General features: G+C 40.5%; 1 protein-coding gene across 1 annotated transcript in view; it reads right to left on the reverse strand.

Moving 5' to 3' along the window:
- The window catches only part of Lrrc72 (leucine rich repeat containing 72), a 50,931-nt gene extending 26,891 nt beyond the window's left edge, over positions 1-24,040 (reverse strand). Inside the window, exons 1-2 of the mRNA XM_032909097.1 lie at positions 23,952-24,040; positions 23,127-23,196 (exon numbers count right to left, since the gene is read on the reverse strand). Of these exons, the coding sequence (XP_032764988.1) occupies positions 23,127-23,196; positions 23,952-24,040 (159 nt within the window). The remainder of the gene's footprint in view (positions 1-23,126; positions 23,197-23,951) is intronic.
- Positions 24,041-24,902: the final 862 nt, after the last annotated feature.

A 24,902-nucleotide genomic window follows, 5' to 3' on the forward strand; every position in this document is an offset into this window, starting at 1 on the left:
TTTTTTTGTGTTGTAGGTAATGATTACAGTTGAGAGTTATTATTTACTTGAAAACTTTATTCAGCAAAAGAAAATTTGAGACTCACTCTTCTATTCGAAGGGTCGCTAGGGTTTAGATACAGCCCGCCCAGACAGTAGTTTTGAGTTAAAAATGATATCCCTTGCAGCTGAAAGTGAAGAATGATACATTTCCTAGTCACAAGACAACAAAGTGTGGTCATAATGAACCATCAGAATTGAATCGGGCCATGCACCAGGACTCTGCACTATTTTTTTTTCATAGCTGAGTGATAATGTGTTTAACCAAATAGAGCTCTGGAGTGCTGCTGGGCCCACCTGCCTCCAGCTGCCCTTTCTAACAGTACTCTGGGTGGTGTCACTGGGCCTCCATATCTAGCTCTTTTCATTCATTTCCATAAGGAGCCTAGGGCTCTTCCCTTTTCATTCTCGTGGTTTTCCTTCATATTGGTATTTCAGATTAGAAAGGGTATATCGACCCAGACCAGCAAATCTCATGAAACCACACCAGTGCATACCAATACTGGAAGATTCTCCACAAGCATTCTTGACCTTGCTGCACCTGTGTATGCACCATGGATATCTGCTGCTGGATCCCATGAAACTGGAGCCACAGGTGGTTGTGTGGGTGCTGGGAATTGAACCAAGGTCCTCTGCAAAAGCAGCAAAGTGCTCTAAACCACTGGGCCATCACTCTGGCCCCTGCAGCCTATAGCTTACTTTTTTGGAGTTTGTTTAAAAATTCAAAAAGGCAAAGCATTGTTGAAAACTTCTCAGATGTCCTGTTATGCCATATAATGTGAGTGTTAGTGTGTGTGTGTGTGTGTGTGTGTGTGTGTGTGTGCATGAATGATATGGGGTATTTGCAGTAAGCCACAAGTCAGAAGGTCTCATGTCATCTGCAAAGAGAACATTGATACTTTAGAAATCATTTAGTATTTTTTATTATACTTTTAATTAATTTATTTTGCACACATATGTGGGTGCATGTGTGGCAGTCAGAGGACAACTTGCTTTTCTCTTCCACCATGTAGGACCTGGGAATTGAACCCACATCCTCAGGCTTGTGGGAAGTGTCTGTACCCCAGAGCCATCTCACTCGGCTCTGTAGTCATAGAAATCAAATGGACTCTTTTTTGAATTGTGATAAGATATAGTAGACAGGGCAGATGAAGATATATTTTAAGGGTAGCAGATAACCAAATTTAAGAGTATTTGCTTTTACTGCCTAATATAGGTCATATATATATATATATATATATATATATACATATATATGTATATATGACTCAATATAGGATATATGTGTATATATATATATATATATATATATATATATATATATATGGGAGGGTCCTTGGGAAATACTACTGATCAAGTTTTCATGTTTTTACAAAAATAGAAAACTTGTTCCTGAGTATAAATTTACTTTTCTAAAGTTAGAAACTCTTGTTATTGGTGAGAGAGATCTGTTTACCATTTAATGAGTAGAATCAGTTATATAAACTTAGTTGGGAAAAGCCACTTTAGGTTGCATCCAAAGGAAGGAGGCTGCTTTGGTGACACATTTTCAACTTTATATTGATGGCATTTCACAATTTATGAAGTCATAAGGCACGCATACCATCTCCATATCTCAATTCTGGTAATTGCCTCCCAGATCATGCAAGTTAACGCCCAGCTAACGAGCACTAAATGTTGCTACAGCTTCATAAAGGCCAGAGGGAAGCATGGTTTCCCCAGGAAGGAAGAGTCCCACTTGACTTCCCATCTCTTTTTACGTTTCTCCTGCTGGCTCCCAACTGGAATCCACCTCCCCCACCCCCACCGCGCGCCTCCTCTAATAATAACGCCAGCATGGGAAGTGCATACCAGTGAAACTGTGATGATTCCAGTCACTGTCCAATACATACTTACAGACATCAATGAAGAGTTGAGGTCATTTCACTGCATTACTAATCCTTACAGAAAGAATGTTTCCAATCCTGACACCTTCACCTAAGCTGTAGAATCTTGGTTTTCCCAAGAACATTAACATTTATGGGTCGGATTACTGAGACACTAAAGATTTTTTCTGTGTATTGAGGTATGAAAGATAATGAGAAAAGGAAAGAAAGAAGGCCAGATCAGGACAATGCTGGGGAAGCTATTCAAAGACATGGAACAGGAGACCATATCACCCAATTGGATGTCAAAAGGTAAACAGTGTATTGGCAGGAAATAAATCAGGAAGGTGTTACTCTAATTCAGGAAGACACATAGGAGCCCAAAGTAAACTAATGGAGAGAGAAGAAAATGAGATGGTTCAGGGTATAATTCATGTGATTTAAATGATATGGAAACTTCACAGGTTGTTTAAGCCAGAAACAGAATGAGAAGATTATGATACTCAAGTCATTATTAAAATAAACTGCTACCACAGTTACCCATTATAAATTTACGTTTTTCATCTCTAAAGAAGAATCACATGATGTTAAAAATGTATATTTAGTGCAACACTACAAATCATAGACCTTAATTCAAAGCATGGTAGTATATGTATTACATTCTAGTGAGTAATTTTTTTGTTATTTAACCATTATTATTAACTCACATGAACTCTAGTATGTAAATGACTTAGAAGACCCTGGGGAAAATTCTAGCATGCATCTGATATGAAGCAAGCAATGTCTAGAGCAGGAGTTTTCAACCTTTCTAATGCTGCATCCCTTTAATACTGTTCCTTAAGTTGTGGTGACCACCAACTATAACATTATTTCTATTAGTACTTTATAACAGTAATTTTGCCTTTATTATGAATTGCAACGTAAATATCTCTTTTTCAACAGTCTTAGACAACCCCTGTGAAAGGGTTATTCAACCCCAAAGGGATCAGAACCCATAGGTGAATAACCACTGCCCTAGAGCGAGGTTGCTCCAACTTTACCATTGCTGATAACTTGGTTCAGATAATTCTTGGCTGTTTTATGGCATGGGACAACCAGGACACTAGTACACACAATAACATCGATAGCCTGGTAGATGGCAATAGGCCCCACTTTATAACTGTGACAATAAAAACCCTTTAAATAATGTCAAAGACCCCAAGTGGGTGAATAAACAGTTTAGAGCTTGAGGACTGATAATTTAGGGGCAAGGAATAAAATTAAGGTAGAAAATGGATCTGGAAAGATAGCTCCATAGTCGTTAAGAGACTTACTGCTCTAGCAGAGGATCTGCGTTTCGTTCCCACCACCTACACAGTGGCTCACAGCTACCTGTAAATCTAATTCCAGAGTGTCTTTGGATTCCTCTAATTCCAGAACGCTTCAGTTGTTTACAGGTTTGTGCACACATGCGATGCCCATACCTCTCAAGCACACATGTACACATAAAATAAAACAAAATATTTCCAAAGGAGGACATTCGTTGTTTATTACAGGTGAGGCATTGAGCTGGATGTTTTTGCAGATGTTCCCTAATATGACCCTTAAGAAAGGTTCATGGTATTTATTTTATGTTATTTACTTTACCTGCCATTTACTCAGGAGGAAACTAAAGCTCAGAAAAGCTAAACAACTTTCACAAAGCACACAGAGTCAAGACTCAAATCTAAGTCTGATCGATGCCCCAGCCAAAGACCAGCAAGTATTAGGCTCTTTAAATGGTGGTACCTCTATATAAATGGCCTTGAAGCCATTCCTTTCGAATTTAGTTTGTCATGGAAAATAGTCTATAAATCAATTTATTTCTAATACCTTAACCATTACCCCTCTAATGTCTAAAATGCATCTCAAAATACTTGGTCTAAAAAAAAAAAGTAAAATCCCCTGCTTTATGTATAGCAACGTAAAGACTAGCTTCAAACACGTTGTGTAGGGGCTGGAGAGATGGCTCCGTGGTTAAGAGCACTGACTGCTCTTCCAGAGATCCTGAGTTCAATTCTCAATAACCACATGGTGGTTCACAACCATCTGTAATGGGATCTGATACCCACCTTCTGGTGCGTCTGAAGACAGCTACAGTGCACTCACATACATAAAATAAATAATTCTTTAAAAAAAAGCTTTGTGTGATTATAAAACAAGATCACAAAACTTAAGACTTGTCAGGTGACCTCAAAATTCACAGGGGTTGTCACCACATGGCAGCAGATGATTGACTTGCTGCCATTAGAATGGACAAGCATATCATGCAGAATTGGGAGAGAAAGAGAAGTAGTCTGTCACCCATGTTACCACCAAAGGTCATATGATGTCCCTGATCTGGTGTGTATCCTGGAGCAATCTTGATGTCCGAGGGTCCCTCACTGCTGAGGGACTTGGGACCAGCCCCACCTTTTGCCTGGGCAGCTTTGAGAGTTAGCCAGAGGGCATAAGAACAGATGAGCTTGCCCCGCCCCTCATTGGCTGCAGGACTCAGAAGAGCAGACCTGCACCTAACCTGGATAGAGTAGTAGAACTGGTGCTGGTATCCTGGACATCGAAGATCTGTCCCTGATGCCATGAGAGCAGGAGCCAGCTCTGCCTCTTGCTGGCTGCTGCAAGCAAAAGAGCTGACCCTGACAGGAGGGCTGGCAGGCTGAATACAGCTACCACCCAGGCTTAGAACCAACCAAGCCTTTGAGTTAGCTTACCCCAACGTCTAACCCATCTATGAACTGCTGAAGCAGGTGAAGGGGCCAGCCCTGTAGAATCAAAGCTGCAGGATCTTCACAACACAGGGTATCTGAGAGGAGGCCCAGCGAGGATCCAGTGTTGATAGTGGAGCAGAAGCCAGAGACCTCAAACCACATCAATGCCTCATTAGAATGAATATTGCAAGTAAGCCTTTTTGGTAAAAGGGTATACCATGTGGCACACTGTGACAACCCCCCACTTCCATAGCAAGATGGCTGATGGTTTTTTTCTTTTTTCTTTCCTTTCCAGTTTTCTTTTGAAGGGGAGGTTACAAGGATGGAGGACAGATATGAACAGATGGGGAGATGAGTGGGATTGCAGTACATAATGTGAAATTTACAAACAATAAAATGGTAGAAATCAATACACAATCAAAACTCAGATGAGGGGTGGAGCTCAACCCTACAGGGATATGAGGAACTCACACCTGTTCCAGATGTCAAAAGCTGAAGGCTTATTCTCCAAGACAAAAGGCCCAATGCTCTCACTGCTTCCCATATAATAGAAGTCCCAGAATAAAAGGCTCTTCATGGGAGAGAAGAGATAGTTATCTTTATATGCTGATGACAGGATCTTAATTGTAGAGGTGCTGAGGACTACCAGCAACAAGAACCTGTTAAAGTTGTCCACAATGTACATGTGTAACAATGTCATATCAGCATTATGTATAATTAATATATACTGATGAATGCATTTCAAAAACCTGCTAGAACTGACCAAGGCATTTAAATAAAGTTATACGACACAAAATAAGCAAACAAAATTAGTCGGACTTCTAGATACTAATGAGTCCGTGAATGCTGCTCAGTAGAAAATCAGTTGCCTGGCAAGTACAGGGCCCTGAGGTCAACCCTCAACACTACAAGAAAACAAGAAAAAACATCAACATTTAGATACTGATGATAACTATGCCAAAGGAAAATTAAGAAAATAATAGAACTTGAAGAAGCAATAACAACAGACATATTTATTTGTAAGTTTAATCAAAGAAGCAAAGTAACTTTTCATTGGAAACTGAAGAAAACACAAATAGAAAGATATCCACTTCCATGACTTTGAGAAAATGTCTGCATCACCCAAAGCACTACAATTTCCTGATGTCATTTTTTTTAAATGAAAAGAAAAAAAAATCCCTGCATTCACATGTACCCACAAAAGGCCCCAAATAGCCAAAATCTCTTGAACCAAAGTAATAATGCTGGAGGTATTATATGCCCTCATTTTCAAACAATATAAAAGCAAATGCCACCAACATAAAATGAGAAAGAACAGAAAATAAAGACATCCCAGAGATAAACCCATGTATTTATTTCAATTGATCTTTTAAATCTAAATCTTATTTTATGTGTATGGATGTTTTGCTTGCATGTTTGCCTGGACTCGCATGCAGTGCACCAGAGGCCAAAAGACAACATCAGACTCCCTGGAAATGGTGTTAGGTTTTGAGCCACCATGTGGGAGTCGACAATATGACTGCTCTCTTCTAGAAGGAAAGCCAGTGCTCTGAACTGCTGAGCTGTTGCTCTGAGCTCTCACCTGATTTCTGAGCTGGTACCAAGAATATACATAGCCAACTGGTAGTCTCTTCAGTAAATGTGTTCGGAAATCCTGGCTGTTCACATGTGAAGAATGAGATTGGGTCCTCCTCTAAAACCCATACATGAAAATCATCTCAAAATAAAGACTTACATATAAGATCTGAAGATAATGCAAGTAAAAGAACACATGGGGAAAGCCACATACATTGATCTGGAATTGGACTTTTTTTGGGTATAATCCTAAAAGCTCAGGTAAGCAAGGAGAAAAATAGACAAATGACAGGACATTAAACTAAAAAGCTGTACTTCAGCGAATGAAAAAACAGCATACAGAATGAGATAGGACATCTGAAGATCATGTTCTGATGAAGGATTAATAGGTAAAACAAATTAGGAGCCAACAACAACCAACTATAACAAGTACACAACTGCTGGGTCTGATGTGGCCTTGGTGGGGACAGAACAACAGGACGGGGTGAGTAGATATGGGTCTCCACCAGTGTTGATTGCTGTCATGGGCATAAGGCTTCTTTGTATAGTCATGTACATATTCCTTCTTTAAGGAATGTCCTCCCTGTTAGCATTAGTGACTCCATGATAATCAGACAACCTGAGTCTTGGAGGCAAAAGTGTGGCTAATGTTTTAGCAAAATGGTCAATGCTGGGACCTTCAGGACAGCCCTTAAGGCTGTGGGAAAAAACTCTAAAAGTACAAGTTCGAAACATATAATCTCTCGACTATGCAAAAAAAAAAATAAGGATGCAATATGAACTATATGAGGAGCTTCATGAACCTAAAGGAACAAAGGCAGCTGCATTAATGAGCTAGCTTGTCAGAAAGATACAAATTCAGGCAGATACAAATGTTGGCAGACTCCTGAGTTCAAGGTCTTCCTGGGACAGAGCTAATTTAGGCCCAGGTGTGGTAGAAATGGTAATTTCAGGACAGGTTCCCACCCCACTAGCTTATTGTCTGTGCTTAACAGAGACAGGCAGATACCTGAATTCTCTTGCAATGTTAAAAGTGAATGAGTGCTCCTATCTCCTAAGAATTAAGGGGCTGGGTTCATGGGATGCTGATTCATAGGATAACCAAAAGGAAACCTGAAGTAAATGACTGGATTGATAATTAAAGTAAAAGACTGGGCTTGTGATCTCTAGGAAATGAACTCTTCAGAGAATATTTTTTATAATGGCAAGAGAGAACTGCTTGGAAAACTGTCTCAAGCAGAATAAAAAGAGCTGTCTGGAGATCTTGAGAGAAACCAAGTCACAGAGTGAGAGAAAGCAGAACAGAAAGCAAGCACGCTGGAAAGCTGTCTACAGCAGAGCATAGGCAGTAAGACTGAACTTCCGATTTGACTTGGAGTCATTTGTTTTGCTGATCCTAGACACCCCTTCCTCAAAATCCCTCTCTAAGCTGAGGCTGGTCCTTTGCAAACAACTGGATTGAAAATGGGCAAAGGGGCCCGGACCTGAAGGGACTGGATCAACAGTTCTCTGCACCCAAATCCCGTGGGAGGGAGAGCTAAACTTTCAGAGGGGCAGACACACCTGGGAAGCCAGAAGAGACTACACTCGGCCCACATTTCTAACACCAGAGGAAAACACCTAATGCCATCTGGGAACCCGGTGCATGGGAGCTCCCGGAAAAGGCGGCCCAGGCCCTCCTGGTTGCTGCCCTCATGGAGAGCTCAAATGCAGTCCCCCACGAGCAACTTGAGCCATGGGACCACAGGTAAGACCAACTTTTCTGCTGCAAGTGACCTGCCTGGTGAACTCAGGACACAGGACCACAGGAACAGCTGAAGACCAGTAGACAGGAAAGACTACACGCCTGAAAGCAGAACACTCTGTTCCCATAACTGGCTGAAAGAAAATAGGAAAACAGGTCTACAGCACTCCTGACACACAGGCCTATAGGACAGTCTAGCCACTGTCAGAAATAGCAGAACAAAGTAACACCAGAGATAATCTGATGGCGAGAGGCAAGCGCAGGAACCCAAGCAACAGAAGCCAAGACTACATGGCATCATCGGAGCCCAATTCTCCCATCAAAGCGAACAGTGAATATCCAAACACACCAGAAAAGCAAGATCTAGATTTAAAATCACATTTGATCATGAGGCTGGAGGACTTCAAGAAAGACATGAAGAACTCCCTTAGAGAAATGCAGGAAAACATAAATAAACAAGTAGAAGCCTATAGAGAGGAATCACAAAACTCCCTGAAGGAATTCCAGGAAAACACAATCAAACAGTTGAAGGAATTAAAAATGGAAATAGAAGCAATGAAGAAAGAACACAGGGAAACAACCCTGGATATAGAAAACCAAAGGAAGAGACAAGGATCACCAACAGAATACAAGAGATAAAAGAGAGAATTTCAGGAGCAGAAGATTCCATAGAAATCATCGACACAATTGTCAAAGATAATGTAAAATGGAAAAAGCTACTGGTCCAAAACATACAGGAAATCCAGGACTCAATGAGAAGATCAAACCTAAGGATAATAGGTATAAAAGAGTAAAGACTCCCAGCTCAAAGGACCAGTAAATATCTTCAACAAAATCATAGAAGAAAACTTCCCTAACCTAAAAAAAAAGAGATACCCATAAGGCATACAAGAAGCCTACAGAACTCCAAATAGATTGACCAGAAAAGAAACACCTCCGTCACATAATAGTCAAAACACCAAACGCACAAAATAAAGAAAGAATATTAAAAGCAGTAAGGGAAAAAGGTCAAGTAACATATAAAGGCAGACCTATAAGAATCACACCAGACTTCTTGCCAGAGACCATGAAAGCCAGAAGATGCTGGACAGATGTCATACAGACCCTAAGAGAACACAAATGCCAGCCCAGGTTACTGTATCCTGCAAAACTCTCAGTTAACATAGATGGAGAAACCAAGATATTCCATGACGAAACCAAATTTACACAATATCTTTCTCCAAATCCAGTGCTACAAAGGATAATAAATGGTAAAGCCCAACATAAGGAGGCAAGCTACACCCTAGAAAAAGCAAGAAACTAATCGTCTTGGCAACAAAACAAAGAGAAGAAAAGCACACAAACATAATTTCACATCCAAATATGAATATAACAGGAAACAATAATCACTATTCCTTAATATCTCTCAACATCAATGGTCTCAACTCCCCAATAAAAAGACATAGATTAACAAACTGGATACGCAATGAGGCCCTGCATTCTGCTGCCTACAGGAAACACACCTCAGAGACAAAGACAGACACTACCTCACAGTGAAAGACTGGAAAACAACTTTCCAAGCAAATGGTCATAAGAAGCAAGATGGAGTAGCCATTCTAATATCTAATAAAATTGATTTTCAACTAAAAGTCATCAAAAACGATAAGGAAGGACACTTCATATTCATCAAAGGAAAAATCCACCAAGATGAACTTTCAATCCTAAATATCTATTCTCCAAATACAAGGGCACCCTATACATAAAAGAAACTTTACTAAAGGTCAAAAAACACATTGCACTTCACACAATAATAGTAGGAGATTTCAACACCCCACTCTCATCAATGGACAGATCATGGAAACAGAAATTAAACAGAGACATAGACAGACTAAGAGAAGTCATGAATCAAATGGACGTAATAGAAATTGTAGAACATTCTATCCTAAAGCAAAAGGATATACATTCTTCTTAGCACCTCATGGTACATTCTCCAAAATTAAGCATATAATTGGTCATAAAACAGGCCTCAGCAAATACAGAAAGATAGAAATAATCCCATGTGTCCTATCAGACAACAATGGGCTAAAGGTGGTCTTCAATAACAATAAGGGAAGAACGCCCACATATACATGGAAGTTGAATAATGCTCTACTCAATGATAACCTGGTCAAGGAAGCAATAAAGAAAGAAATTAAAGACTTCTTAGAATTTAATGAAAATGAAGGTACAACATACCCAAACTTATGGGTCACAATGAAAGCTGTGCTAAGAGAAAAACTCATAGCGCTGAGTGCCTGCAGAAAGAAACAGGAGAGAGCATATGTCAGCAGCTTGACAGCACACATAAAAGCTCTAGAACAAAAAGAAGCAAATATACCCAGGAGGAGTAGAAGGCAGGAAATAATCAAACTCAGAGCTGAAATCAACCAAGTAGAAACAAAAAGGACCATAGAAAGAATCAACAGAACCAAAAGTTGGTTCTTTGAGAAAATCAACAAGATAGATAAACCCTTAGCCAGACTAACGAGAGGACACAGAGAGTGTGTCCAAATTAACAAAATCAGAAATGAAAAGGGAGACATAACTACAGATTCAGAGGAAATTCAAAAATCATCAGATCTTACTATAAAAGCCTATATTCAACAAAACTTGAAAATCTGCAGGAAATGGACAATTTCCTGAGACAGATACCAGGTACCAGTTAAATCAGGAACAGATAAACCAGTTAAACAACCCCATAACTCCTAAGGAAATAGAAGCAGTCATTAAAGGTCTCCCAACCAAAAGAGCCCAGGTCCAGACGGGTTTAGTGCAGAATTTCTATCAGACCTTCATAGAAGACCTCATACCATATTATCCAAACTATTCCACAAAATTGAAACAGATGGAGCACCACCAATTCCTTCTATGAAGCCACAATTACATTTTATACCTAAACCACACAAAGACCCAACAAAGAAAGAGAACTTCAGACCAATTTCCTTATGAATATCGATGCAAAATTACTCAATAAAATTCTGGCAAACCGGGGTTGGGGATTTAGCTCAGTGGTAGAGCGCTTGCCTAACAAGCGCAAGGCCCTGGGTTCGGTCCCCAGCTCCGAAAAAAAAAAAAAAAAATTCTGGCAAACCGAATCCAAGAGCACATCAAAACAATCATCCACCATGATCAAGTAGGCTTCATCCCAGGCATGCAGGGATGGTTTAATATGCGGAAAACCATCAACGTGATCCATTATATAAACAAACTGAAAGAACAAAACCACATGATCATTTCATTAGATGCTGAGAAAGCATTTGACAAAATTCAACACCCCTTCATGATAAAAGTCCTGGAAAGAATAGGAATACAAGGCCCATACCTAAACATAGTAAAAGCCATATACAGCAAACCAGTTGCTAATATTAAACTAAATGGAGAGAAACTTGAAGCAATCCCACTAAAATCAGGGACTAGACAAGGCTGCCCACTCTCTCCCTACTTATTCAATATAGTTCTTGAAGTTCTATCCAGAGCAATCAGACAACAAAAGGAGGTCAAGGGGATACAGATCAGAAAAGAAGAAGTCAAAATATCACTATTTGCAGATGATATGATAGTATATTTAAGTGATCCCAAAAGTTCCACCAGAAAACTAGTAAACCTGATTAACAACTTCAGCAAAGTGGCTGGGTATAAAATTAACTCAAATAATTCAGTAGGCTTCCTCTACACAAAAGAGAAACAAGTCGAGAAAGAAATTAGGGAAACGACACCCTTCATAATAGTCCCAAATAATATAAAATATCTCGGTGTGACTTTAACCAAGCAAGTAAAAGATGTGTATAGTAAGAACTTCAAGACTCTGAAGAAAGAAATCGAAGAAGACCTCAGAAGATGGAAAGATCTCCCATGCTCATGGATTGGCAGGATTAATATAGTAAAAATGGCCATTTTACCAAAAGCGATCTACAGATTCAATGCAATCCCCATCAAAATACCAATCCAATTCTTCAAGGAGTTAGACAGAACAATTTGCAAATTCATCTGGAATAACAAAAAACCCAGGATAGCTAAAACTATAAAAGGGCTTCAGGGGGAATCACTATCCCTGAACTCAAGCAGTATTAAGGAGCAATAGTGATAAAAACTGCATGGTATTGGTACAGAGACAGACAGATAGACCAATGGAATAGAATTGAAGACCCAGAAATGAACCCACACACCTATGGTCACTGGATCTTTGACAAAGGAGCCCAAACCATCCAATGGAAAAAAGAGCATTTTCAGCAAATGGTGCTCGTTCAACTGGAGGTCAACATGTAGAAGAATGCAGATCGATCCATGCTTATCACCCTGTACAAAGCTTAAGTCCAAGTGGATCAAGGACCTCCACATCAAACCAGATCCACTCAAAGTAATAGAAGAAAAAGTGGGGAAGCATCTCGAACACATGGGCACTGGAGAAAATTTCCTGAACAAAACACCAATGACTTATGCTCTAAGATCAAGAATCGACAAATGGGATCTCATAAAACTGCAAAGCTTCTGTAAGGCAAAGGACACTGTGGTTAGGACAAAAGGGCAACCAACAGATTGGGAAAAGATCTTTACCAATCCTACAACAGATAGAGGCCTTATATCCAAAATATACAAAGAACTCAAGAAGTTAGACCGCAGGGAGACAAATAACCCTATTAAAAAATGGAGTTCAGAGCTAAACAAAGAATTCACAGCTGAGGAATGCCGAATGGCTGAGAAACACCTAAAGAAATGTTCAACATCTTTAGTCATAAGGGGAATGCAAATCAAAACAACCCTGAGATTTCACCTCATACCAGTGAGAATGGCTAAGATCAAAAACTCAGGTGACAGCAAATGCTGGCGAGGATGCGGAGAAAGAGGAACACTCCTCCATTGTTGGTGGGATTGCAGACTGGTACAACCATTCTGGAAAGCAGTCTGGAGGTTCCTCAGAAAATTGGACATTGAACTGCCTGAGGATCCAGCTATACCTCTCCTGGGCATATACCCAAAAGATGCCCCAACATATAAAAAAGACACGTGCTCCACTATGTTCATCGCAGCCTTATTTATAATAGCCAGGAGCTGGAAAGAACCCAGATGCCCTTCAACGGAGGAATGGATACAGAAAATGTGGTACATCTACACAATGGAATATTACTCAGCTATGAAAACAATGACTTTATGAAATTCCTAGGCAAATGGATGGAACTGGAAAATATCATCCTGAGTGAGGTAACCCAATCACAGAAAAAGACACATGGTATGCACTCATTGATAAGTGGCTATTAGCCCAAATGCTTGAATTACCCTAGATGCACAGAAAACATGAAACTCAAGATGGATGACCAAAATGGGAATGCTTCACTCCTTCTTTAAAAGGGGAACAAGAATACCCTTGGCAGAGAATAGGGAGGCAAAGTTTAAAACAGAGGCAGAAGGAACACCCATTCAGAGCCTGCCCCACATGTGGCTCATACATATACAGCCACCCAATTAGACAAGATGGATGAAGCAAAGAAGTGCAGGCCGACAGGAACTGGATGTAGATCTTTCCTGAGAGACACAGCCAGAATACAGCAAATACATAGCCAAATGCCAGCAGCAAACCACTGTACTGAGAAGGGGACCCCCGTTGAAGGAATCAGAGAAAGGACTGGAAGAGCTTGAAGGGGCTCGAGACCCCATATGAACAACAGTGCCAAGCAACCAGAGCTTCCAGGGACTAAGCCACTACCCAAAGACTATACATGGACTGACCCTGGACTCCTACCTCATAGGTAGCAATGAATAGCCTAGTAAGGGCACTACCAGTGGAAGGGGAAACCCTGGGTCCTGCCAAGACTGAACCCCCAGCAAATGTGATTGTTGGGGGGGAGGGCGGCAATGGGGGGAGGAGGGGGAGGGGAACACCCATAAAGAAGGGGAGGGGGAGGGGTTAGGGGGATGTTGGCCAGGAAACCGGGAAAGGGAATAACAATTGAAATGTAAATAAGAAATACTCAAGTTAATAAAAAAAAAAAAAAAAAAAAGAACAGGACAAGAGCTTGGGAAAGAAAGCTGAAGGGCCAGAGGAAGAAGAGTGATGTGTGAAGAAGAGAAAGGGAAAATGCAGGAAGGCTCACCACAGTTCAGCAGTTGCATATGTGGTTATGTGCCGTATGTGCATGCATATGTGTTTGTGTGTACGTGTTAATGTGCCCGTATGTGAATATGTATGTGTGCTTCTGACTATATGTGGATATTCTAGGAAGAAACAAAATGTACATTAAAGAGGAAGAAATGAAAATACTTAAGAAAAATTTTCCCAAATCAAAAGACAAGAGGTTTTTGGATTGAAATCTCCTCAGATTGAGCACAACAGATAAGAATGGGTTCCACTTTGTCTCTGCTGCTCTGAACTAGCATCCTGACAAACAGCAGCCTAAGGGAGAAGGAGTTTATTTTAACCCACGGTGGTAGCAGGGGAGTCCACGCATCGGGAAATTACAAGGATTAGTCACGTTACCTCCACCGTTAAGAGCAGAGAGAAACGAACGCATGTCTGCTTGATGCTCCACTGGCTTTCTCCACTTGTATATAGTGCAGGATCCACCCCCTGTTGGCCCCCGGGTTGCTGCTGACTACAGTGGACTGCATCTTCCCTTAACAATTCACACAATGAATACAATCTTCTACAGCCACGGGCACAGCCACAGCCATGGGTCAACCTTCCCAGGCCACTCTAGATTGAGTCAAGTGGACTATCAAAACCAACCGTCACACTTATCAACGCATATCACGGTGACACGTCAGAATAGTTGAACATGAGAAGAGTGTGGGTGGCCAGATCTTCTCACTCATGTACATGTGTGCACATGCGTGCTCACCCCCACCCCTCTACCCCCCCAAACATGTACCAGGACTCACTTCTTAGTGAATACAATGGAAAATAAGAAAATAATGGAGGGATACCTTATCACCAGCCCCAAATCCTGCTGGTGGACTAAGCCAAACTCTTGGTGCACATGTGAGGATTGAGAACACGCAATCACAGGCGCTCACAATAAGAAAACACGGGTGACCTGCAAACCCTTATCCAGGTAGATAATGGAGGAAAAAGAAAGACAAGCATTCCAGGAGAGAGGAGCAGGGCTTAGGATTTCCCCAGGGTGCTGGCCAAGGGGACAGGAGCTGCACACGGACACAGAGTCCCGAGGCTTCTCCTGGCTTCTAGAGGTCATCTTTTTCCTCACTTGAGCTCCCCAGTGAGTGTATGAATATCTTCTCTTTGTGAGCCCTAATCTTCCCTTATATAAAACTACCAAACCCACATTGGATTAGGGCCCATAATACCCCATTTATGCGTAATTACTTTGCCTATCTCCAATACATCGGGACCAGACTTTCCATATGAATACAGGGAGGCAGGCATGGAAAATCAAACAAACAAGAACTCAGGAATCAGAAGGACAATAAAGGAAAAGCAGACTATAATGCATGGTTTAGTTCTGAAAAGCATACTTTGTCTCAACAATGTAATGAGTGAATATTGATTTAACCGAAATTACACTACAACCACATAAGGAGACTAGAAAGTAAAGTATGCTGCTAAACGTGTTCCTTAGTGGAACAAAAAAACTTGTGCAAAGGAGAAAAATCAGGAAGCAAAGTACCACTGAGAAGGACTGAAAGGTGCTCATCGGAGGACAGCCGACGGGGCAAGCCCTGGGGCCGGTTGCTAAGTCGTAGAACTACCTAAGGTTTTACATTTACCATGTAAGTACACGGAGCTATTAAAATTCAGAAAATATGTTTAAAGGGGTAGAAGGCTGAATCTTTGCTTTTACTCTGCAACTTCATTAGTGCTCCACCTAATTTACTAAACAGTTGCTCGTCCCTCGGTATTCTGTCAGGAATCACTATTTCTTCCATATCTGCTCCTTTATTTTCCCCGTGTGTGTCTCTCTAAGCATTATCTAATAAAATCTGAGAGACACCATAATTTCTCAGGATTTGAACCTCTTCATATTTCATGACTTTGGTGATTCCTAGTGAGAATTTTTGCTATCCAGACTTTCTGCGGTAAGGCATGGACACGTCAGACAAAAACCAGGAAATAACCACCCATACTTCAATCAGGGAATCAACCAAAACACCAGATTATTTTTTTTAGTAGCAGAGATGAGACAAGGTTGTCCACAGCAGGGGAGTGGTGGGCGTGCCCTGAGTCCTGGCACAGTGACTGCTGCTGCAGACACCAGCACGCATAGGCTTCTGTTGCTCTCTTCGTGGGACCTCATGCTGCCATAAGAATTTTTTTTTTAAATTTTTACCATGCTTGCATTTGACCTGAGAATGTTTTGAACTGTATTTTTAAACCTCATAATATCCACCCAACCTCATTTCAGTAAGTACGTTTCTGCAGAACTCAGTAGGAGAATACTTCTGTCCTTTTTATTACTTAAATTGAAGTCCCATGTGAAGAAAAGTTCCTATTGGGATGTCTAATGAGTAGGAATGAACCCATCCACGTAACAGAAATAAAATAATGAGGAAAATATCCCTGACTTACTTTCCTCAAGCTTTTATAACCGATGACCAAGTACATGTCATTTGTGATTCGCTGATAACTTGGAATATTTGCATTTATGGTGGGTTTTAATTTACTCATCCTTCCCTTAAATAAGCAGTGCCAGGCTGCTGAAATCAGTTGGCACAGTAGCGAGGAAAAACAGACCGAAGTCCCGGGCTTTGTTGTAGCAGTAGAGGTAGATTGAAAACACACACACACACACACACACACACACACACACACACACACACACACACACGTAAATTGTACATTATAATGTAAGTGGGTAAATGTTGTGGGAAAAGGCCTGGAGAGGGGGAGGAGGGGACGGTGCTGCTGGGAGAGTTGGCTTCCAGGGGTGCCTGAAAAGGCTCTGTGAAGGAGACAGAGTAGGCTAGTTGTAGGACCAGCACTTGGGATGATCCAGGGCTTGATAGAAAGAGACAGGATGGTGGCTGGAATGGCTGAGTTCCATGACCGAGTAATAGCCAGGCCCTCTTTGTGTGGTACCGAAAGTAACAGTAACAAGAGACCATCCGGTTTTGAGCAGAGGGTGACTTGTTTGCATGTAGGTTCCACAGGTTGTTTGTTTTCTTGTTTTTTTTGTTTTTTTTTTGTTTTTGTTTTTTTTGTCATATAAAATGATTTCAGTGATGCTGAGGTAATGCCTCCCCTGACCCAAGGAATAACTGATGATGGGAAACAGATTTGGTTGCAGTTGTTGGCAGGGACTGTCCTAGAGACCAATGGGCAGAGGCCATGGGTACTGCTAAATGTCTTAAGATGGTGAGACAGCAAGAGGCACTCAGCTCAGAAAGCCAATAGCATTATGGCTGAGACACTCTGAGTAAAGACCCTGCCTTCGAGACCACTGATTAAACAACATGGTGACAGTCTCAGAAATCCTACAGTTGTGTGTAAATTAAGTTCCTTATGTTTGAATATTGAAATACCGTATTTCCTAAAATAGAATTTTAATTAGAGGGGATTCCTCTTAAAATTTAATTATTTAAATTAATTTAAGTCCTCATGAAAAGCGAAAGGTTTCTTCATGCCATCTCACATGTATGTATCACCATATGGTGCTGGTTAGTTGTTTGGTCAACTTGACCCAAGCTAGGGTTATCTAGGACGGAATATAAATTGAGAAAATACCTTCAGAAGATTCTGTTGAAAGGCCATTTCTTGATTAGTGATTGAAGGGGGAAGACCTAGCTTTTCGTGGGTGGTGCCATCCCTGGGATGGTGGTCCTGGGCTCAATAAGAAATCAGGCTGAGCAAGTCATGGGGAGAAAGCCTCCTGCCACAGCCTCTGCACCAGCTCGGTCTCTGGGTTCCGGCTCTGCTTGAGCCCCTGTCCTGACTTCCTCTGATGATGAAGTGAGATGTGAAAGCTGAACAAACCCCTTCCTTCCTAAGTTGCTCTGGTCACGGTGCTCCATCCCAGCAATACTAACCCTAGCTAAGACCTGTGGTCTAATTCATTCCCCAGCCGTACAGCTTTCCTTTTCCTTATTCTCCCACCGGAGCTGGCCCGCTGCTTTTCTCCAGTCTAATCGGCCTTTTTGGGTCTCTTGTCATGTGTATCCCATTACTTTCTGTTCACCAATGTCCTAACATCTCTTCCTTCGCATGGTTCCCCTTTCCGCCTCTGTGTTCTAAAATCAGCGCTACCCCAACAAACCCAAATTCTACACTCGAGTGAAAACGTGTAGTATTTGTCTTTCTGAACCCAGCTTACTTTGCTTAATATAAGGATTTTTCAGTTCCGTGCAGTCCCCCACAAGTGCCATGACTTCATTTTTCTTCATGGCTGTGTAAAATTCCGTTTTGAATATGTACTACATTGTTTTTATCCATTCATTGATTGATGGACATCTAGGCTGACTCCTGGTTATGATGAATGGAACAGCAAAGAACATGGATGTACGAGTGTCTCTGTGGTATGTCGACTTAGACTCTGTGGGGTGTAGACACTGGAGTAATAAATTTCAGCTGCATGGAAGTTCTAGTTTTGTTTTGCTTGTGCACATTTCACACTGACTTCCTTGGTGGCGTCACAAAGTTGCATTCACACCAGCAGTGTGTGAGCAGTCTTTCCCAGCATCCGCTGGCATTTGCTGTCCTTGGTGTCGCTAATGATAGCCATTCTTACTGGAATGGGGGCAGAGTCTGTCGGCAACTTAAATTTCCATCTTGTGGGGGAGAATTGTAATACAACACATAGGAAGGGAAAAATAAAAACTAATATGCATCCTGGTTTTCTAGGTTCACTTCTACGGTGTTTCTGCCTAATGAATTAAGACAGTATTTTATACTAGCTTAAAACGTATAAGCCTAAAATAATTAAATCTTTAACCTTAAAAAATTAAGCTTGAAAATATTCAGAAGTAGTGGTTGTATCTAATGGAGGAGATTTTATTTACGTGCTTCTCCTCTCTTATTTGCAAATTACTGAAAATTCTATGGGAACACTTTCCAAAAATAAATTGCAGGTTTCTTTTAAAAGGACAAAAGAGGGGACTGGCCCAGCCGGTATGAGCACTGGCTGCTCCTCCAGAGCACATGGATTTGATCCCTCGCTCCTACCATGGTGGCTCACAACTTCTGTAACTCCCGTTCCAGAGGATCTACTGTCCTCATCTCTGCCGGCACTGCATGCATCCAGACAGTGCGTACATGGTGGCAAAAGACCCATATATGTAAATTAAAAATATTTTAAAAGTCAAAACTGAATGTATAATGTTCATATCCATGACTTTCACAGCCATGCAGAGAGAGGGCTTTATATTGGTTATTTCTGCTGATTTTGTTTTTAGTGTTTTAAACATTTGGCAAAATATTAGCCTTCCAACAAAGTTGATGAAGTAATATAGTTAATGTTGCCTGAGGTAAGAGAAATTCATCCTAAGAGCACAGATTATGTGGGACTCACACAGTTTACTTTGCTTATTAATGGCTTTTGTATTCAGTATGTGAGCTTTTAATTATTTTGTAGAAAAAGGTAAGGTGTTTCCAAATGGTTAAATGCATATATTCAAATTTATTACAAGTAAACCCTAAGGGATATCTCCCAGATTTCTGCATTATGGGTACCCAGTCAATCATTAATCAGTAGAAAATTTCATGTTACTTCATTCAGTAATCCCAGGAGCATTTAGAACGTGTCATGTGGATTCACCTTCCGTACATAGTTACACAGACTACATAAATGTGTTCTTTCAGGAAGAAGCAAGCGGGGATTTTGGGAAGCAAAGAGTCCTCTGCGAATAAGAAAAAGACAAGTGAACGATTCTGTCTCTTCTCCCCCCATCCCCGCCACCCTCTTCAGAAGCAAGAATAAGATGTTGATAGGTGTGGGGTCCTTTGATTTCTGCAGATCCCTTCTGTGGATCAACTGTATGAAAGATCAGCGAGTGGCTGGGGGGCAGACAAGACTCAGTCACAGATAGCCAGGAAATCCCCTCAATTCCCTAATCGTGTCTCTCGATTTACAAATGGTGTGACACTTTGGCGTGTTCTCCCTTTCAGAGCCACCACAAGGCGCCACGCTGGAAGCAGAGATGAGCCATCGTTGCCGTGCCGGATGATTGCCATCTTGGTTTTTCTCAGACTTCTACGACCCAGGATACTTTCTGCAGGGTGTCGAGAAGAGTTTTGAGTTTTAGCACCCATCAGGGGTACATATCCTTTCCATTTCAGTTGTTAGTTGCCTGAGCCTTGAAGGAATTCATATTTTTTTTTCCTTTTAGAAGTTACTTCGAGATAAGAGACAGACTGATGCTTATAATTGATATTGAATGCAATTTCATTTTCCATTTTCACCCAGGTGGTTAAGAGAATGTAATGATGCCTTGAAATGTTCTCATAAACATAGCTGTTTAAAAATTCCGTGTTGTGAATACAGACTTTTGCACCGTTAGGGAAAAGATTATCATCCTTCTGATGGAGATCTGAATTTGAAAGGCTCAGGTAGATTTACCAATGTATAATAAACAAAATCCAGGCTGGTCCAAGTGACACTAAATGTGAAAAGCCATCTTTTTTTTTTTTAAATTCATTTATTTATATATAAAAGTACACTGTAGCTGTCTTCAGACACACCAGAAGAGGGCATTGGATCTCTTTACAGATGGTTGTGAGCCACCATGTGGTTGCTGGGAATTGAACTCATGACCTCTGGAAGAGCAGTCGGGTGCTCTTAACGGCTGAGCCATCTCTCCAGCCCAAAAAGCCATCTTCTAACCAGTTAACTTACTGCCTGGGTTTAAGTGTCAGTTGATTCTGTTCTTTTGCTTGAGAAGAGCTGAGAGCCCTACACTGAGGCCATTACAGCGAGGGCAGGTGGGGAGACTTTTCCTTCTAAACGACAGCCTCTAAAGGAAGCTTTTCATACTATGCTTCTGGCCTGGAGAACTATCCCTAAAGTTGGAGACTTGCTGACATCTTTTTCCTTTGACCAAAGGATAAAGATCTATGAATCCAAGGACTTCAGAATGAGACAGAGCACAGGTTAAAAGCTGGTCCATCAAAATTCTTAATGTAAAACCCAAAACTTTGAGGTGACTAGAGGAAAACATAGGAAATGTATCTTAAAGACATATGTAACAATTTCCCGACTAGGACTCTAATAGCTCCAGAAACAGTAGCAAGAATTTACAAATAGGACTTAATGAAATAAGAAAACCTCTGCAAAGCCAAAGAAACAGAGTAAAGAGTAAATAAAGAGTGGGAGAAAACTTGTCAACTATTTTACAGGAACCGATATACAAAATACTAAGACTGAAACAAAATTAAACACCAAAAGAACAAATAATCTAATCAACAAGTGATAAAAATAAAGTGCCAGTCAGCCCCATAATTTTATTATATTAATCAAAAAAAAATAAATGCAAGAAACAGATATACCTATATACCCAAGCTTTTGTTGACACTATTCACAGCATATGAATGGATAAGTAAAATGTGTGTGTGTGTGTGTGTGTGTGTGTGTGTGTTTGTGTAGTAGTGTATTCAGTGGTGTATTAAAGTCATCATAGGATGAACAAAATCATCCTGTTTCAGAAAAACATTGGAGAATAGAGCTTTGTTATGTCAAATGAAATAGGCCAGAAATTGTACTAAATAGTACATCATTTCTCTATTATGTGGGTTACAGACTTAAAAAGCAAGACATGGAAGCATAAGAAAAATGGTTTAGGATGAGGACAGAAACCAGGAGAGGCAGACTTGGAGAGGATAAGGAGGGTGAATATGTTAAATGTATGTTACATATGTTACATATGGAGGCATTACAATGACACCTATAATTCTATGTAATTAACATGCACTAGTAAAACGTTTATAAGTGCAATATTAGTAAAAGAGTGCAGATCTGAGACACTTTACAAAGAATATAGTGTCAAGGTTCAGAGACTTCATTACAAGTAGCATTTGGATAAAGGTGAGGTTGGGAACAACAAGTAGAAAGAAACTGGACCGGGACAGTGGTTAGCTTTCAGTTGCTACGTCTAAATTTTGGAGTAAATCAACTTGGAGCAAGACTTTTGGCCCTGTGTTCCAGAGTTTTCATTCTGTTTTCAGTCTAGCTGAATTGTGGCTGATAGTGAGGCAGAATATTTCAAGAGAAATGTATAGCAGATGAGACTGTTCAAGATAGCCAGAAAGCTAAGAACGAGAGAGAGTCCATGGTTCCAGCAGATCCTTAATGACACGATGAGGCTTCTACTAGACTTCACCTCTAATGTTCCCATCACCCTTATTAGCACCATAGACTGGTCACCAGGCACTTGCCATAGGAGACTATGAAGGCCATGGTAGATGGAGAACATTACAAGAGACCTAGCAGGGAAGCTTCCAGATGATCCATAGAGTTAAGGGCCAACCTGGAAAACCTGATAGTTCTAGTGGATACCAAGCAACTGTTTCTCATTTGCTTTCGTCAATCTGCACACCACTCCAGCCCATAGAAAACCTGGCTGGAGATATGGGTAAAGACAGTTGTCGCCATAGCATCCCTAGGGAAGACTGGAATGGAGATGAAGAGGCAAGAAAAGGGTTAACTACATCTCCCTAGTTAATAAAGAAAGCAGATTGCCACCCACAGTCAAACAATTCCCAGTAAAATGTTTGGAAATGAGATTGCAATAAATACCTCAACAATGAGATGTAAATTTCATCTCCACCAAGGTAGGGCGTGGTGTGGTGTGTGTGTGTGTGTGTGTGTGTGTGTGTGTGTGTGTGTGTGTGTGCGCGCGCGCACACCTATCTGTGCTTCATTTGTAAAGAAAGAATAATATATGAAAAATATTTTCATTTATGAACTTGATCTAAGACATTGCCTGAATGGACTGTAAGATTTTGGAATTACTGGGAAAGGAGGGACAGCCAAGCTTTCCTTCACAGAACTTGGGAGGCAGAAATAAATCTGTGGTCTGATAGAATTCCACCTTGTTTTACTCAAAATACCAGATGTACCTACATCTGATGGGTAGGTCCCTGATATCTCTATATGTTATATATATATATATATATATATATATATATATATGATGTTGCTTTACAAATAATACTTAATACTCTAAACATTAAAGCATGAAATGAAGACACTTAAGTAACTTAAAGATAAAACCCAACATTACCTTATTATGATGGAGCCACAAATATCTTAAGTTTTTAAATCTAGAAAGATCAACAACCTCTGTCAGGTCTCTGGAAAGGAGAAAAAAACATAAATATTAGCAACAGGTCATTTGCTTATTGATAAGGCTGGCCATACTGCCTAGGATAGTTTGGGAGGAACTGACAAGGCCTCTCTGTCCTTTCAGAATTGATCGTGCACTTACGTTCTAATTTCAGAAGGAATAGCATTTGATTTAAACTTTCATTCTCAGTAAAGCTCATTAGCTGAAATTTATATCTTATTATTGCAGAGTTTGTTTCCATCTCATTTCAAAACACTTTGCTGGACTTTGGGGAAGGAGAGAAAAATGAAGGGGACCTTGGACTGTCAACTCAATGTGAAATATTAAACTTAGTCTTGTCTGCAGGTTCCCACTCTGTGATTGGTCTGCAAACTTCAGATCCTCTAGCTATTCCAGTCCTCCCACCCCTTCTGCCACATTCCCTGAGCCTTCGAATGAGAATGAAAACATTCCCATTGTACATGAATCCTTTGGGATTGGGTTCCACACTGCTGCATTTTAATTGGTTGTGGTTTTCGGTGGTGGCCTCCATCTGTTGCAAAGAGAGTTTCCTTGGTAAAGAATGAAGACTACACTTCTCCGTGGGTATAAAGAAAATGCTTATAAATTGTTGTAAGGGATGGCAATTAGTAAGTCAGAAGTTGCAAATTCTTCTCCAATAACCATCACTTCACTAGCATGCAGTACTTATCTTGGTTTCCAGTACCAGGCGTGATTCTCCTACTTGTTGAACATATATATCATCAGTATCCATGGCGTTACTGTACCCTTAGGCTATCATTCAATGCTGGTTCATAAGCAGCAAAGGTGAGTGAGACTGTTGGTCGCCTCCCTCCTTTGAACTCATACATGTTGCCTTCTGGTACCACAAAAGCTAATCCTTAGGGAGTTCTAGCCTAGTGGCCCCTGGCTCTGTTTCTGAAGTGCATCTTGACTTATTTTATCTGCTGTGAACTGCCTGGTATAGGTGCTGCGAATTCAGGTCCTCTGTAAGAATAGTATGCACTCTTAACTACAAAGCCATCTCTCTAGCCCACAACCTTAAAAAAGATGTAATAAATTGCTACATTTTCCTCACTCTATTGTGTGTGTATGTGTATGTGTGTATGTGCATGTGTGTTCCTGTATGCACATGTGTATGCATGCGTGTGCATGTGCCTATGTGCATGTGTGTGTGTGTGTGTGTGTGTGTGTGTGATTTTTCTTGGAGTCATTTCAAAATATGGCTTCTTATTGCAGGCCTCTCATTTCTGAATAGCTCTTTATTCATGTCTTCTAAACTAAAATATTCTCCTGCAAATCATAATACTAAAATCCTACCAAAGGAGGTTAAGTTTAATTCAGTAATGTAAATCATCAAATTATTCACATCCCCATACTCTCTATATTTCCTTTTTAGTTTGTTTATGTCTTATCAATATTCACATATTACATTCAGTTGACCTAACTCCAGTCATTGTAAGTATACATTTGCCAAAGTATGCCCTATTAACATATTTACATATTGAACAGTCCTAGACCACACTACGTATTCTTGACCCATCTCACAGTTTCCTAACAGTTATATTCCAGATACATCACTTTAATGGCATTGGTGGAAAGTCTGTGTTACCTCAGAAGGTTAATGATGTCAGTTTGTCTCACTCCTGGTAAAACTAAGTTCTGTTATTTGTTTAGGGTCTGCCAGGTCTGTATTGTAAAAGTGTAAATTTT

Source organism: Rattus rattus, chromosome 7 (assembly GCF_011064425.1).
Source record: "Rattus rattus isolate New Zealand chromosome 7, Rrattus_CSIRO_v1, whole genome shotgun sequence".
In the NCBI taxonomy this organism is placed as follows: Eukaryota; Metazoa; Chordata; class Mammalia; order Rodentia; family Muridae; genus Rattus; species Rattus rattus.